General features: G+C 39.3%; 1 protein-coding gene across 2 annotated transcripts in view; it reads left to right on the top strand.

Annotated features, from left to right (window-relative positions):
• CA8 (carbonic anhydrase 8) overlaps positions 1-16,216 on the top strand; it is a 97,172-nt gene that overhangs the window by 30,491 nt on the left and 50,465 nt on the right. For both annotated transcript variants that reach the window (XM_008067742.1, XM_021717447.1), the window contains exon 4: positions 15,540-15,635. In XM_008067742.1, the coding sequence (XP_008065933.1) occupies positions 15,540-15,635 (96 nt within the window). The remainder of the gene's footprint in view (positions 1-15,539; positions 15,636-16,216) is intronic.

Consider the following 16,216-nt stretch of genomic DNA (forward strand, 5'->3'; position numbering starts at 1 on the left):
ACTTTCATCACTCCAGAAAGAAACAGTCACTCTCTATCCCCGCTCCCTCTAGCCCTGGGCAACCACTAATCTGCCTTCTGTCTCTATTGATTTGTCTGTTCTAAGCAGTTCATATAAATAGAACCAAGTAATATGTGGTCTTTTCTGACTGCATTCTTTCACTTGGCATAAAGTTTTCATGGACATTCATCCACATATTAGCAAGTATCATATCAGTATGTACTCCATTCCTTTTTATTGCCACAGAGTATTCTGTTAATGGATAGGCCACACATGGGAGCTTTCCACAGTATATTTACCCTGCTGTTGATAGACATTTAGATTGCCTTCAGGTCAAGTTTGTTAGAGCAGAGCTTCTCTGAATATTCTGGCCTTTTGCCGAATATATACCTATAATTGGAGCCTAGGTTATAGGTTAGGCAGAGTTTAGTTCCAGTAGATATGACCAAATCGTTAACCAAAGTGGCTGCACCAAGCCATGTTACTCCAGTTGTATGATCTCTTTTTAAGGGTTAGGAAGTGTTTTCCCAGAAGCCCTCTCTCTGTACTCTCACCCCTATTTCAGCAGAATTGCTGTTAAGTTTAATCGGCCAGAATTTCTGTATTTGGAGGTTCCTAAAACAGTCATTTCAAGGGAAATGACAAGGCTGTAACTGTCTAGCCTTATCAAGATTCACCCTGTAGGGCTGAGGAGGGGTCTAACATTCTGCAAGCACTTGGCTTCCTGATAAATGAATTTGGATTCTGTTGCAAGGAGGAGAGGGGAGGGGAATGGCTGGTGGGTAGATGTCAACTACGTGTGCCCAAAGAAGGAACATCCAGTTAAACCAATTAGATGTCTATCTGAAAAAGTGACCTTTTACTCCACAAGTCGTCTCTTCTGACATTGGTTTGAAAAGTACCTGGCCTTTTAGTTTCAGGGTAGCTAAATGTAGTAAGTGCGCAACAGATGTTTTCTCTGTAATTATATTTTTCTCATTTTAATTTGTACTTTTTCTCTAGCATTATATTTTCCTTAGGCCTGCCATTATCAATGGAATATCTGCCTCTGAACAGTATCACTGGTCCTCACTTTTATCTGCCTCACCGTGCCTTATTGAAAATGTGCTGTGAAATGGTCGCTGTGAGGTGGTTACTGTTTTTCCCACAGAAACAATGTTTGTCTTAAGCTTTCATTCCTGTTAAAGGCTTAACAAAAAATAAATTTAAAATAGCTAATATTGCTATATAAAAGCAAAGGTAATAAAATGACTGTACCTCTGTTATAATTTTAGATAGCAAAATTATCTTCTGAGCTCATTACTGTACAGCAAAGAATGTCCTTATTTTTAGTTAGAACCCTGTCTCAGTGAGTACATGTACACGTAAAAATACAGTTTCATTCACTGATATTTATTTTTCTATCTAAAGCACATATGCTAGCCATGACAAAAATGTTTTAGAAAACAATAATTTTGTTTCTTTTATTTGAATGCACATAGGTTTTTGAGAATGCTGTGGATAGCTAAACTGGAACATTGAACAGTGCTTATAGTACTAGTTAGGCACCTGTGGCTACACAGACCAGGAACTGAGCAGCACTGGGATGCAGAGATCCTAGTCAGTCCTGGAGGAGCCGGCTCTGGGTTGGGCAAGTTCAGGTGTAAGTGAAGTCCTCCTTTCCTAACTGGTGCTTCTGTACCTGCCCTGTGTACTTTTCGAGCACTTTCATCATGGATGATTATTCACTTTGGAGTATGTGGAAAATGCAGTCATCTTGTTTAAGAAACATTTTCCCACCAGGTCAGTATGAGCTGTACAAAAATTGAAGTGTATTGGTTTGTAAACATTGGTAAAATTTCCTAGCTGAATTGTTGTGCTCTTTTGGTTCACACCCATTGATGCCTTTCCTGTTCCTAGTTGACCCTCTTTTAACCCCAAGCTGTTTTGGTACAAGTTCCATTCCACCTCAGTCAAGTTTTAGGTCACAAGTGTGTTAAAAGTCAGTTTTCTAGACTGGCCTTTAAAGTAAGTTGGTTAGTGTTTGGTTGCCTACAGCACTGTTATTGTATTAGCAGGAGAGTCTTAAAGATCTCAGGGAAGCATGATTTTCTTGCATTCACACCAGAAATAATGTGGTTTATGATGAGTTTGCTAAAGAATGGTTCTTTGTATAACTCTCTTGAGCAACAAGTGAGTTGGATTAGTTTGTTATGATTTTACAGTAAATTACAAAACTTATATAAATAAGGAAGTACTTTGTGGGAAAAACAAAGGTGTAGATTTTCACAGAGCTTTTTGTCTTTCAGATTAGGACAGTTTCCTTTAGTTGTAGGGGAGAAACATTGCTCCATTTCAAGGAATGTTTTTGGTAGAATTCTGTTATGTGTGTCTCTATGCTTATATTTATTAGCTTAGCCTTTCGAAGTCTACTCTTCTCACAGTATTTTGAAGGTATAGGGTTTTTATATTATTGGGACACTTTATGTTTCTTGCGTTACCTCAGGGCCATGGAGTTAATGCAGGATGCATTTTACTACAATCCCCAGGGAATGGGGGGAATGTTTATGATGACCATCTTTCTGCCAAATGCGTGCTATATCTTATTTAGTCGTTAAAATATCCCTTAGTGGTAGATATTGTTATATCTACTTTTCAGCTGAATAATCAGGTCAAAAGACATTAAATAAGTAGGCCAAGGTTATTCAGGTAGTTGCTGAGGTGTGGACCAACTACCATTCTCTTTCTTCTATACTCTGTGCCTTTCTGTGCTTCTAGTAAAATGGTTCTGATTTTTGCTTTAGGTAATTGCAGTTCAAAAAGCAAAAGCCTCTGAGTATGCAATGTTAACAGACAAGTACCTTTTCAGGTATAGTTAGGATGAGAATAAAGCATTTTTTAAAACACTTTCAGATAAATGCATTTTATTGGAAATTGTAATATTTTGAATATTGTAATTGGATTTAAAAAATACTGTTTCTGAAAAGCAGGTTAGGCAAGGTATTAGGTATATACAATTGGAGTGTGACAACTGATAGTGGTTTTTCACAGATAAATGAAATTGTGCTGAATTTTAAGTCCAATTAAAATGACTTTATGTGCATTCTTATTAATAAAAAGAACTTATTACTATAATTGTTATCACCAACATACCTGAAACAGTTAATACATAATAAACCAAATTTGTCATACTTACAAAGGCTGTAGAAAGACATATTCTTTTAGTGTACTGTGTGTTAAGGAATGTGGACTGTATCCCATGGACAGTAAGGAGCATCCAAGGAGCAGATTTGTACTGTGTAACTGCAAGGTAGAGAATGAATTAGAGATGCCAGCTTCAGGGGCACAGAGACTAGTTGAGAGACTTGCGCAGTAAGTCTAGTGATAGATTATGGCTCTTTAAACTAAGGCATTGGTGATGGGAATCAGCCATATGAATAAATTTGGGAGATTTTACAGAAGTAGAAATGGCAGGACGTAGCTCATGGTTGTTTGCAAGGGAAGAGGATGATGGAGGAGATTTCTGGCTTGGGTACCATCAAACAAAGAGGAAGGCACAGTCCAAGGGGTGGAGGAGAGAATTCCGCTGTGAAATGCTAACTTTAAAATATCCCACCGTAGGTATTTCACTAGGCAGTTGAATGAAGGAATCTAACCTCAGGACAGAGATTTTGATGAAAGGTGCTGATTTGGGGGTCCTGACATCTAGGTGACAGCTGAGGACATGGGAGTAGATAATATCAGTCAGTCAGAATATGCTCAGGAAAACAAGGAGAAGATGAGGGTGGAGCCCTGATAGAACCAGCACTTAAGGAGTATCAGGGAAAGAGAAGCAGTAAAGGAGCCAGAGATGGAATGGCTGTCAAAGCAGAAGGGAGCCAGAGAGTGTGACACCCTGGAGTGCACCGAGATGGGCGGTATGAGAAGGATGGGCCTAGGATATCAGATGCTGCAGAGCAGCAGGCCATTATGCCCAGGCCATTTAGCTGGAAATGTGGTGAGCAGTTTCCCTGAAGTGATGGGAAGACAGCCAGACTTCAGTGGATTGTGGAGGAAGTGAGCAGAGGAGAGGTGGTGTTGAGTTGTAAAGCTATATTTTTGAATGAGTCTGCTGTCAAGAGAAAGTAGTAGGAGAACATGAGGGATCAAGGAAGTCTTTTTTTAAGTTAAGAAAATACTATGCATCCTTATGTGGTGGTGAGAAGGAACCAGCAGAGAGGGAGACCGGGTCAAAGGCTCAGAAGAGAAAAGAACTGGTGGACCAAAGACCCTTGAGTGAGTGGATGGGTTGTGGCAGAGTGGAGCAAGTGTTTACACTTGGAAAGGAGGATGGACACCTCAACCATCACATCTGGAGCAGAGAGGAAAGACTAGTGGCAGGTCCTGGTGGGAAGCAAAGACAGTTCTTCTGATGGCTTCATTTTCTCTGGGTGGCCGGTGACCTTGGTGTTAGAATATTAGTGATGCACGTGCGGTGTTGCTAACAGGTGGGCCTTCGGGCCTTCGGGTGGACGTGGGGGTGACTCCAGCTGGCACCGTGTTTTATAAATTGTGGAATTTAAACTTCTCGGGGCAGAGCCCCACTCTTTCTGTTTTTCACAGCTCTCCCTGTTCCCACTTCCTGGAGACATTTAAGGTTGTGACTATGGAGGTGACTTGACTTTCTATCATGGAAAGCATTATTAGCGATCTTTAAATTTCAGGAGCGAGAAGGTTGGGAAAGACTGAGTAGGGCAGATCTCACGGTGTGAGTGTTCTCACAAAGCTTAAAGCAAAGTTCTCGGTAGAGACAAGAAAAACCAGGGAAAGAAACGGAGAATGTGCAACCCCAACAGTGATTAGTACACCAACTGCTCACCTGCTGTGGGTGAACCACACTTTTAGTCCTGTTCCTGGAACAGCCACCTGATCTCTCTGAATCTCAGCTGTAAAAGAAAGATCAGCCTTTCTAGTGTGTTACACTATTACAAAAGCAAGAAATAGTCTCTGGCAAGATTTTGGAACATACAGAGTAACTGTGTGTCATAGGGTGGGGGAGCCACACTACTTGTATCGATTATGTCTTGGCTCTGTCATGTATGCACTTGACCCTGGGCCGGTTACTTCACCTTCCGTACCTCCACTTTCTTCTTGTTAAAATGGGGTGTTGACGATAGTCATGGAGTCCACTGCTATAAAGATGGTAATGAGGACTGAGTGAAGTAATATTTGTAAAAAAAAACCCCAGTGCTTGGCAGAGAATGTAACATCAGTGCTTATTAAATCAGTAAAAATACCCACAACATCCTCTGTCATTTTTATTGTGCACTGACATTTTTCACTCATCTTTTTCTTTTATTGGGCTATACATTTCATATTTTTTAATTTATTTACACCCTAGATTATTTTTCTAACAGGATTTGAGGTCTTTGGATTTCCAGTGTCTGAAGCAGTGAACATTAAAACCCTAAATACCGCCAGTGCTCAACAAATGTTGAGATGAATGCTGTCATTATTTCAGAACTCTTTTGTCAATTGTGGCTCTCATTTGAGAATGAGGGTGGGGGAGGATTGCAGCCATTATTCACCGATTCACTGCACAGAAGGAACAGATCCGATCTATAAATGACTTATATTCTGTAACACCAAGAACCCTTTGACAGTCTCTTTAGTTAGCCTTCAGTTTAACAAAATAATAAATGATATATAGAGAATTTTAAGTTGCAGCAATTTAACTGCAGCCACAACCCACATTCAGATTTCTTTTTTTTCTTTTTTTTAAAGAAGAGGCGGGATAATTCCTGAAAAACCCAGAAACTGGTGTGAAAGAATCAATTTCAGTTGCTTCGGATCACACATTAATTAAAAAATATATAAAAATGATGCACTTTCTCTTTTCTGTGATTTCAATGCCTGCTCTAGCAAGTCTTTTCCAACTTCTCATGTGAATTTTCTAAAGGAAGCTTCATTTTGGGGAGAAAAGCACACCAGCAGTGCTACAACGCCCTGTTCCTCAGAAGCCAGCAATATTAAACAAAAGGAAATTAATCGGCATTTAAAGAGGTGATCACTCTGTTTGAAGGAAAATCTTTTTACATATTACAGATAACTACTGCTTTTTAAATGAAAGATTCTGAGCCCTAAGAACACTAGGAGTACTTTTTGGTATTAATCTATTTATGGATGAAGTTGCTCTGAAGCCCTCTAACACATTCTCCTATTTCTCTTTTACCTATATAAAATGATACCTGATTAAGTTTAGGCAAACATAACGAGTAGGTGACAGTTAGAGATAGAATTTCAAATAATTTATTTTCCATTCCATGCTTTCAGTACTTTGTCACTGTTATATCTGTCGACACCTTGAATGTCCTCTGAACAACAGCTGCATAATATATTGAGGATGACATCTAAAAGTGAAACAGCACCTGTAAATAATCTACATTAAATCTCAATTTATCTGCAGATGAATGGGCTGCTTCATATAATTAAGAGTGGGTATGGAGATGGTGCTTTCTCTGTTAACGACTTTTCAGTTATTTAATGACTCATTTTGTTACTCAAATGTTTCACATCCAGTTACTTTTTTTCATTTTATTCCAGTGCTCAATATCTTCTTTCTATCAATCTCCAGTATCATAAGGGTGGTTGAGATATAACCCTCCCTCCTTTTTTTCTTCTCATTTTGTAGCCCTCTCTGAGTGCTCTGAGGACAGCTGTTTGGGTGTGAAGGAGTGTGGCTGAGTGAGATACCTGGCTTCTGAAACTCAGACTCTGTTGAGACCTGCTACAACTCTATAGTTGGTTTTCTTTGGGACTGAGGAAAGCTATTAAGCAAAACTAGGACACAGAAATTAGGATTTTTTTTTTTTTTTTTTGAGACAGGGTCTTGCTTTGTTGCCCAGGCTGGAGTACAGTGGTGCAATCATAGCTCACTGCAGCCTCAAACTCCCCGACTCAAGGGATACTCCCACCTCAGCCTCCTGAGTAGGTGGGATTACAGGTGTGTGCCACCATGCCTGGTTAATTTTTGTATTATTTTTGTAGAGGCAGGGTCTCACTATGCTGCTCTGGCTAGTCTTGAACTCCTAGCTCAAGCAATCCTCCTGCCTCGGCCTCCCAAAGTGTTGGGATTGCAGGTGTGAGCCACTGTGCCCAACCAAAATCTTTTCTTGATGGCGTCTTTTCCTTGTGAATCTGTCCTATATAGTGACCTAGCTCAGAGGAAAGTTCTTAATGACTATAGGCTGGTAGAAATAATGGTTTTTAGATTCAATTACATTGGAGTCTGTAGGTTACATTGAATTCTTATGATGTATCAAAATTTATTGCAGCCTACGATTCTTTCAGATTTTACTTTTTATCATTAAAAGAATAGATAAAAAAGAATGTTAAAATCAGAGGTGAATTTTGCTCACACTTGAGCATACTGATTTCAGTTACCTTCTAATTTCGGTTTTCGGAGAATCCTGCCCACCTTATTGGATGGTTGGTCTTTCCTCACTCATTTTATCCTGATGCCTCTGTGCCTTTCACTATATTGGAACTGCCATCTCAGTGATCTTAAAAACAATAGATCCAAAGTCTCTGTCTGCCTTTATTTTCCTCTGTTTCTTTCCAACTATCATAGCTTTGCTGCTAGTGTAGGTAACCTTGACACCATTGATCACCACACCTTATTCTAGAAAGGCTTTTCTCTTTTCTCCTAACAGCAGTCTGGAATTTTCTAGGTTTCTTCATGTGTATTTGAGATTCCCCTTTTCATCATGTCATCGTTTTTCAAAGCTCAGTCCTTGGCCCTCTGTCAGTTTCTCTCAAGACTTGATCCATGGGTGAACTGACTCTATAAGGCCACATCTCTCTAGGGGTATTGGCTACCTGTACCTCTAGCCCCTCCTAAGGCAGTGCTAGTTCTACATCTCTCACTGGCCCTAGTTTGACTGTCTGTGTAAAATTAAACTCTTACCTAAAACTGAACTCATCTTACTTTTGATAAGTGCTCTCTCTGGAAATTCCAGTCATTACCCCTTTTTTCTCTTCCTTTCCCTCCACATCTGTTGATGCAAGTTCTGTCTCTATCTTCATCTCCCATCATACTCCACAAACTCCTTTCAGCTCTGTCATCTCGAATCTCCATCTCCAGTCTGTCTCTCTTTGTAGCAAATGACCTCCAAGACCTAGGAGGATAGGTAGGATTTGGATGGATGTCGGGACAAGGTGGGGAAAGGCATTTCAGGTAAGTGGAACATAAGCAGAATGGGGAGGTGCTGTGAGGAGTCAGGATCACATATAATTTGAGCATCTGGGAATAGTTAGGATGGGGAAGAATGGGGTTAGAGAAATCTAAGCTCAGGATGGGTGGGAAATAAAGGAAGTCAGAAATTTTTGAACAGAGGAAATATACTGAAAGTTGTGTAAAAGAGAAAGACTAGATACAAATAGTGCTTCGTATTTGTATCGTAAATTCTGGGGGCCAGGAGAGACCTTGTTGAGATGGAGATGAAGGGGTGAGGGTCCCAGGTCTCAAGCCTGGGAGTTGGAACTTCTATTAAGAGTTCAGTAAGGGGGCTCCTTTGAAGCGAGTTGATGTCAGTTTTAGAAATATTCATCTTGAGATGACAAGAAGACATCTGAAAGGAAATGTCCATTAAACATTTGCAGATAGGAGACATCACAGAACTTGTATGAGTGCCCAGGGCTGGGGAAAGAAATTTGTGAGTCATAATTGCCTTTTAATTTTTTACTACTTTTTCCATTCCTCATGATTCATTCTTTGGTACTTTAATGCTGTCGTGTTATTTATGTTAATAATAAACCTCATTTATCTTGAAGATAGCTTTCTGTTAAGCTGCCATGAAATCTTCAAGCTTATTTTTCTCGTTGACAAATAAATGATTATAAGGCTATGGCTTGTCACAGTTTCATAACTTTGGACAAATTTATCTGTTGCTAAGTTAAGTACATTAAGATTAACGTCCCACGGGTACTAATGGTAGAGCAGCGTAATCAGCTGCAGGGAATATGAATTTGTGAGCCCTATGGCAAAGGCTCAGTCAGAGATTTTCTCTAAAACTATAAAAGGATGCCTGACAGTTGTTTTCTTGTGATGTGATTTTTTTTTTTAATTGGAAGGCATGATAGTCATCATGATGCTAAAGTAATGATAGTTCTTTGCTCTTTTATGTCTTTGCAACACATGCCTCCTGTTGAGGCCTCTGTGGTTAGGGAGCAGTGGGGGTGGAGGGAAGAGTGATAAGGAACCAGGAGAGACTCAGGTTTAATTGTTGTAGAAAATCACTCTCTTCTACTCTGACACGGCAAAGCTGGGAGGCAGCCAAACCTTTTGCCTTTTGAGGAATAATCCATTAAGAGAGCCTGGAGACTGCTGGTTATTTCAGCCCAGGAAGGATTCTTGTCTTCCTACTCCCTTTTCAACTACTGTTGTTTGTAGCCATAGTAGGTGTTTGGGTTCAGATGACAAGAGGCAGCACCTCGACCACCTGCTGTACAGTGTACGAGGCAAAGCAGGTCGAGGCTCCTGAAGGCCTGTGAAGCCGAATCCTGCCTGGGGTCACCTTTAGTCCAGTGGATGCTGAAGGAGTCAGGTGACCCTGCACAGTGGACCATCTGTGTCTAGGCAGCAGATGCAGTGCTAATGCCATCCAACTCTTGTACTCCTTAGAAAGGGTAAGCAGCATTTCTCTTCTTGGCCTTTTCTCTTTGTAATGGTAAGCTACCTCCGTTCTCCAAATTCATCACCCTGCTTCCGCGTCTTTGCTGGCTATATCTAACTAGTCCTAATGACAGCAAAATGTGATAAGAAGATAGGAAGAAAGAGAGTGGTACGGGAAGACAGAAAGTGTGAATGATCTAAGCTTTTAAGGTGCAGCTCTCTTCTGTTACAGAGACTGATGCTCAAAGAAGTTAGTGACTTGTGAAGTTCACAGAGCTAAAGAGTTGTGGATCTGAAACAGAAATCTAAGACTTGTGATTCCTGACTCAGAGGTCTTTAATAAGAGCACACTGCCTCTAAGGATTTATCAGCAGAGTTGCAAAAGTGTGCAGTGTTGCCACCTCCCCATTCTGCCCTCTCCATAGACCAGACACACCCCTGAGCACATCTATAATGTTAGGCTTTGAAGTCAGTCTTCTGAGTCCCCTCAGCTGATAATAACTGTCTACTTGGACCATAATGAGCCAGTTCATAAGATGATTGGGAAAGACTGCTCCACCTCTCTTGGGGCTCAGTGGGCCGCTTTATCAATTTCTCAACCATGCCCTTAGTATCGTCTGCTTTTCCATTTCCATTTGTTTCCAAATGTCTTTGTTTAATTAAACACTCCCAGTAGAACAAACTTTGGAGCACATGTCCTTAATGTGTGTATATATCCTAATAAATATATTCATGTACTACTATGTATTTATATTATATATTTTCTGAAGCATAGAAAAATCAAAATAGGCCGGGCTCGGCTCAACCTGTAATCCCGCTCTTTAGGAGGCTGAGTGAGTGGATTGCCTGAGCCTGTGGCTTCGAGACCCGCCTGGGAAACTTGGCGAGACCTCATCTCTACTATAAATCAAAAACTAGCCGGGCGTAGTAGTGCGCGCTTGTAGTTCCGGCTCCTTGGAAGGCTGAGTGGAAGGATCGCCAGAGCCCAGCAGGTCGAGGCTGCGGTGGCCGGACTGCACTCCAGTCTGGGTGACAGAGTGAGACTCCAACTCAAAAAAAAGAAAAAGAAAAAGAAAAAGAAAATCAAAATAAGGTATTAGAGAAAAATGGGTATAAGTAGATGTGCTAGTAGTGTGTTATTTCTGATCATCAGGGGATTATTTTGTTCCCCCAACCCTCTTTCCCATAGGGCCTATGTTTAGTCTTAGAAGAATAAATTCCAAATGTTGTCACTTTAATTGTTAGGGTCCTTTTTTTATTCCCATTGGCAATAATCTTCTTCAAATTTAAACTGTCATGGTTTCCCCACTTTTTTGTTTGCACAACCTTTATTAGTTAGGGTTCTCCAGAGAAACAGCGTGAGGAAGAGGGAGAAAGAGCGAGAAAGATAAAGGAGAAATGGGGATTTAGTTTACGTAATTGGTTCTTGTGAGTGTGGGGGCTGGCAAATCAGAAATCTGCAAGACAGGCTGGAGGCTGAAAATGCATGCATTATGATAGGGATGTGAGATTGCTTATTTTATGTGTCAACTTGACTAAATTATTGTACCCCATTTTTTGACCAAACATCAGTCTAGGTATTGCCATGGAGGTATTTTTTTTTTATATGTGATTGATATTTAAATCAACAGACTTTGAGGAAAGTTGAATATCCTCCACAATACGGGTAAACTTTATCCAATCAGTTGAAGGCTTTAAGAGCAAAGACTGACGTCCCCACAAGGAGAAGGAATTCTATTTCCAGATAAAAATTGCAAAATAAAAATTCTGCCTGAGTTTCCAGCCTTCCAACTCAAGCTACAACATTTCTCACTATCAGGGCAGAGCTTGGTTTTTTTAAAGCTGGGGCCACTTATTGACTGTAAAAGGAGAATCTCTTCTGCCCTCGAACTGTCAAGTCTCTGGTAATTATTGAAGACTCAGATGGCAGAATGAAGGACAGGTGGCAGAGGTTGTCTTGTTGCTTTCATTTTATGTTATTTTGCTAGACATTTGGGGGGCATAGCCATTTTCCATTATACTTTTTAGCTTGGGTTGGTTGAAGTACCAACATTCTCCTTAATATTTTTTCCATTCCTCCTCACCCTTCCTTCCTTCCTTCCTTCCTTTCTCTCTCTCTCTTTCTCTCTCTCTCTTTCATAAATTGACTTTTTTTAGAGCAGTTTTTAATTTTTTACTTACTTTTTTAATGGAGTTACTATTATTTTTTTTTTCTGTCAATTTGTTTGAGTTCCTTGTAGATCCTGGGTGTTAGGCCTCTGTTGGATGCATAGCTTGCAAATATTTTTTCTCATTCTTTGTGTTGTCTCTTTACTCTCTCTCTCTCTTTTTTTTTGAATTGGAGTCTCACTCTGTTGCCCAGACTGGAGTGCAGTGGCTGTTCCCGGCCACCGCAGCCTCGACCTGCTGGGCTCGCTCTGGCGATCCTTCCTCCTCAGCCTTCCAAGTAGCTGGAACTACAGGCGCGTGCTACCACACCTGGCTAATTTTTTTTTTTTTTTATTCATTGTAGAGATGAGGTCTCACCAAGTCGCCCAAGCGGGTCTCGAACTTGCGGGCTCAGGCAATCCACTCACCTCAGCCTCCCAAGGCGCGGGATTATAGGCTGAGCCACCGAGCCCAGCTACTCTCTTGATGGTTTTTTTTCCTAAGCAAAAGTTTTTTTAGCTTGATAAAGTCCCACCTGTTAATTTTAGCTTTTGCTACATTTGCTTTTGAGGACTTGGCCATGAACTTATTGCCTTCTTTGGTGTCCAAGAGGGTGTTGTCTAGTTTTCTTCTAAGATTCTTATAGTTTGAGGTCTTACATGTTAGTCTTTGATACATTTTGAGTCAATTTTTGTATATAGTGGCAGGTAGGGGTCCAGTTTTCTGCATGTGGTTAGCTAGTTTCCCCAGCACCATTTGCTAAATAGGATCCTTTTCCCAATATTTGCTTTGTTGGCTTTGTTGAAGATGAATTGTTTATGATTTTATTTCTAGATTCTCTGTCCTGTTCCAGTGGTCTATATATCTATTTTTGTTCTGGTACCATACAGACTTTGTTACAATAGCCTTGCAGTAAAGTTTGAAATCTGGTAGTATGATGCCTCCAACTTTGTTCTTTTTGCTGAGGATTGTTTTAGCTATTTGGGGCTCTCTTTTTGCTTTCATGTAAATTTCTGTTTTGCCTTTTCTAGGTCTTTAAAAAATGATGCTGATAATTTGATAGAGATTGCATTGAATCTGTAGATTACTTCGGGTAGGGTGGACTTCTTGACAATAATGATTCTTCCATTCTGTGAGCATGGGATGTTTTCCATCTGTTTGTGTTTCCTTGATTTATTTGAGCAGCATTTTGTAGTTCTCATTGTAAAAGTCTTTCACCTCTTTGGTTAGGTGGATGCCAAGGTATTTTATTTTATTTATTTTTTGTGACTATTGTGAATGAGATTGTCTTTTTTATTTGGTTCTCAGCCTGCTTGTTGTATAGAAATGCATAGAAATTTTTTTTGTGCATTGATTTTGTATCTCGAGACTTGACCAAAGTCATTTATCAGTGTGAAGAGGTTTTTGACAGACTTCTAGGGTTTTGTAGGTACAGAATCTTATTGTCAACAAAGAGGAATAATTTAACTTTCTCTTTTCCTGTTTGGATACTCCCTTTTTCGCCCTCTTCCTGATTCTTCTGGCTAGGACTTCCAGTACTATGTTAAATAGGAGGGATAAGAGTGAGCATCTTTGTCTTGTTCTAGTTCTTAGGAGGAATGCTTCCGACTTCTGCCCATTAAGTCTGACGTTGGCTGCAGGCTTGTCATAGATGATGGAGCAGTTTTAGATCCATAGAAAAGTTATGCAGGTAGTACAGAAAGTTCACATATAACCTATACCCAGTTCCCCCACTACTAACATCTTATAGAAGCAAGGTACATTTGTTACAATTAATGGACCAATGTTGATACATTAATAAGTTCATCTTCCCCCCAGATTTTTTAGTTTTTACCTAATACTGTTCTTCTGTTCCAGGATCTGACCTGTGACACTGTATCACATATTGTTCTCATGTCTCCATAGGCCTCTCTTAGCGGTGTTATTTTTCTCAGGCTTTCCTTGATTTTGATGACCTTGACAGTTTTGAGAAGTGCTGGTCAGGTATTTTGTACAGTGTCTCTGAGATTTGTCTGATGTTTTTCTCATGACTAGATGGGGTTCTAGGGAGAAAGAACACAGTGGTAAAGTGCCATTCTTATCATATTTTAAGAATAAACACTATTAATACGACCAATCACTGTTGATGTTGACCTTGATCAGATAGTGTTTGTTATGTTTCTCCACTGTAAAGTCACTTTTTTTTTATCCCTTTCCACGTACTTTTGGAAACAAAATCGCCATGTTCAACACATGCTTAAGGAATGTGACTCTAATTTTTTTAAACACAAAAAATAAGAAATGGTTTTTAAAGAGCAGGTGTGAGTGATGAAGTTGCTGACTTGTGAGACATGTGAAAAAGAAAAACCTAAACTTTTTTGACTTATTAATGTTTTGGTTTTTTAAAAAAATGCCCCATGATGTTGCTATGAGAAATAAGAAAAATGTTGGGTTGAACTTTGTAATTTATTGAATAAAAATTTTTTTAGACTTGGGCATATATCATCTTTGTTAGTTTAATTAAGGCAATCAGTTCTTATCTCTATCACTAGGACTCCTATGCTATTGTTACAACCAGAGAAGGAAAGATTAAAATTAGTCTGTCTTTTATTATTAATTGAGAGGCTACAGAACATGGTTTTCTTGAAGGCAGTACCTTACAATTACAGTTACTGGGTGGTCACAGCCTTTTTTTATAGCCTGACCTGGCCAGGCTTTGGGTGTAGTCTATTGCTAGATTACCAATTCTGTTATTGATAGAGAACTTTATTACCTCCCTCTAGTGGCCAGTTGTATAACCTAAAATTCTACTCAGCAGTGGAAAAATCAGATTTGTGGCAATCTTTGTGATAATTTTCCTGAATATTTTAGTAAAGGTGTTAAAATAAATAGTGGTTGAATTTTAGTTATGTCTGTTTGGGTATAACTGAGTTCTAAATGAGGCAGTGTTATAAGATGGTAAGTAATTATAGCTGGATTAAAAGCTATATTGTTAATGACAATATTCTGGGCAGAAGGTTTACCTGGCTACTATTATACTAAGAACCTCAGTGGCCATTTGATTTTTAACTAGGAAATTGAATTTGCCTTGTGCAAGTGTTTTATCAGTGCTGTAGGAGCAAGTGCATATTCTAGATAAACTTGAAAGCTGCAAAGCTTTATGAGGCTAGGAGTGAGGGAGTCCTTTGAGCATTGTTTGTCATTTCTTCACAGATAAAATTTTATCTTCAGTGCAGGAAATAGCCTTCTTTTAGAGATTTACATCAGCATTCATTATTTTACCATGCCTTTTAAAAAATGCAGCATTCTTTATAGGATGCTATCTGTGGATATTCTTAGAAAGTTGAAGTAATTTACCAGACCTAGAGACTGGATTTGTTTATTTCTTGATGGAAATACTGGATGATGCAGTATATGATTATGTAGGTATTCAGCCTTTGAATGAGTTCTAGTGTTTGTGCCCAGACCTAGTGTTTTGTTTTTATTGAGATGAAGAGGGGGTGGCATTTAAGGAAAGATAATTAAATCCATGAGAAATCTATGAGCCCCACAATTGTGTTCTTTCTGGCCAGGACTAACACTGAACTCAAGAGGCAGTGAACCACTGAGCACTGCTTCTCTTCAGAATCAAGAAGAATGGAATTCGTGGAGAGAACTTATATTAAGCCAGTAGGCCATTTGTGTCTACTTGTAACTTTAGATATAGTGAAGAAGTTGACATGTCTCTGCTTTTCTGAATAGTAAGCTAAATGGTGCGGTCTCTCTGTTGCTACCCATCCAGCTCCACCTGATCCATTGGAACTCCACTCTGTTTGGCAGTATCGACGAGGCTGTGGGGAAGCCGCATGGAATCGCCATTATTGCTTTGTTTGTTCAGGTAAATGGTCTGCTCTGATGGTCGTTGTTGTTAGAGATGCTTATTTCTAAATAGTTTTGTAAACTATTTTCTATTCTCTCTCAGTGTTATTACCTAGAGGTGAAAACAAACACATATACAGAGAACACTGCTAATTTAAAACTAGAAGACGCGATCTTTATCTATAGTTCATAGCCATTGGTAGAAAATAGTTCCTTTACTTATTAGAAATATTCTTAAGAGTGGCATCCAGGAGAAATTTGGAGAAATGAGTTAGAAAATATTACCCGAAGGCAGGGTTCATTTTATTTATGAAAAATAATTTCAGAAAATGTTTTTAGACCTTGGCTTACTGAAAGATCTAAGAAGAATCAATAATATAATCATGTATCAGGTTACTAAACTCTTTGTTGCTAATATTTTTTACTCCGAGATGATTTGAAGTGCCATATAGAAAACACTGATAAAATAGGTTTGGCAAAGACCTTGGCAGATATAGTCAATGTAAAGTTTAGATTGGAGCACTGTCATAGGCAAAGAATATTATATACATGTAGTCAAAAATATGAAAATATTAGAAAGTAGGCCACATACTGTCAAAG

This window comes from Carlito syrichta, unplaced genomic scaffold (assembly GCF_000164805.1).
Source record: "Carlito syrichta isolate Samal-C Ts95f unplaced genomic scaffold, Tarsius_syrichta-2.0.1 Scaffold309741, whole genome shotgun sequence".
Classification (NCBI taxonomy): domain Eukaryota; kingdom Metazoa; phylum Chordata; class Mammalia; order Primates; family Tarsiidae; genus Carlito; species Carlito syrichta.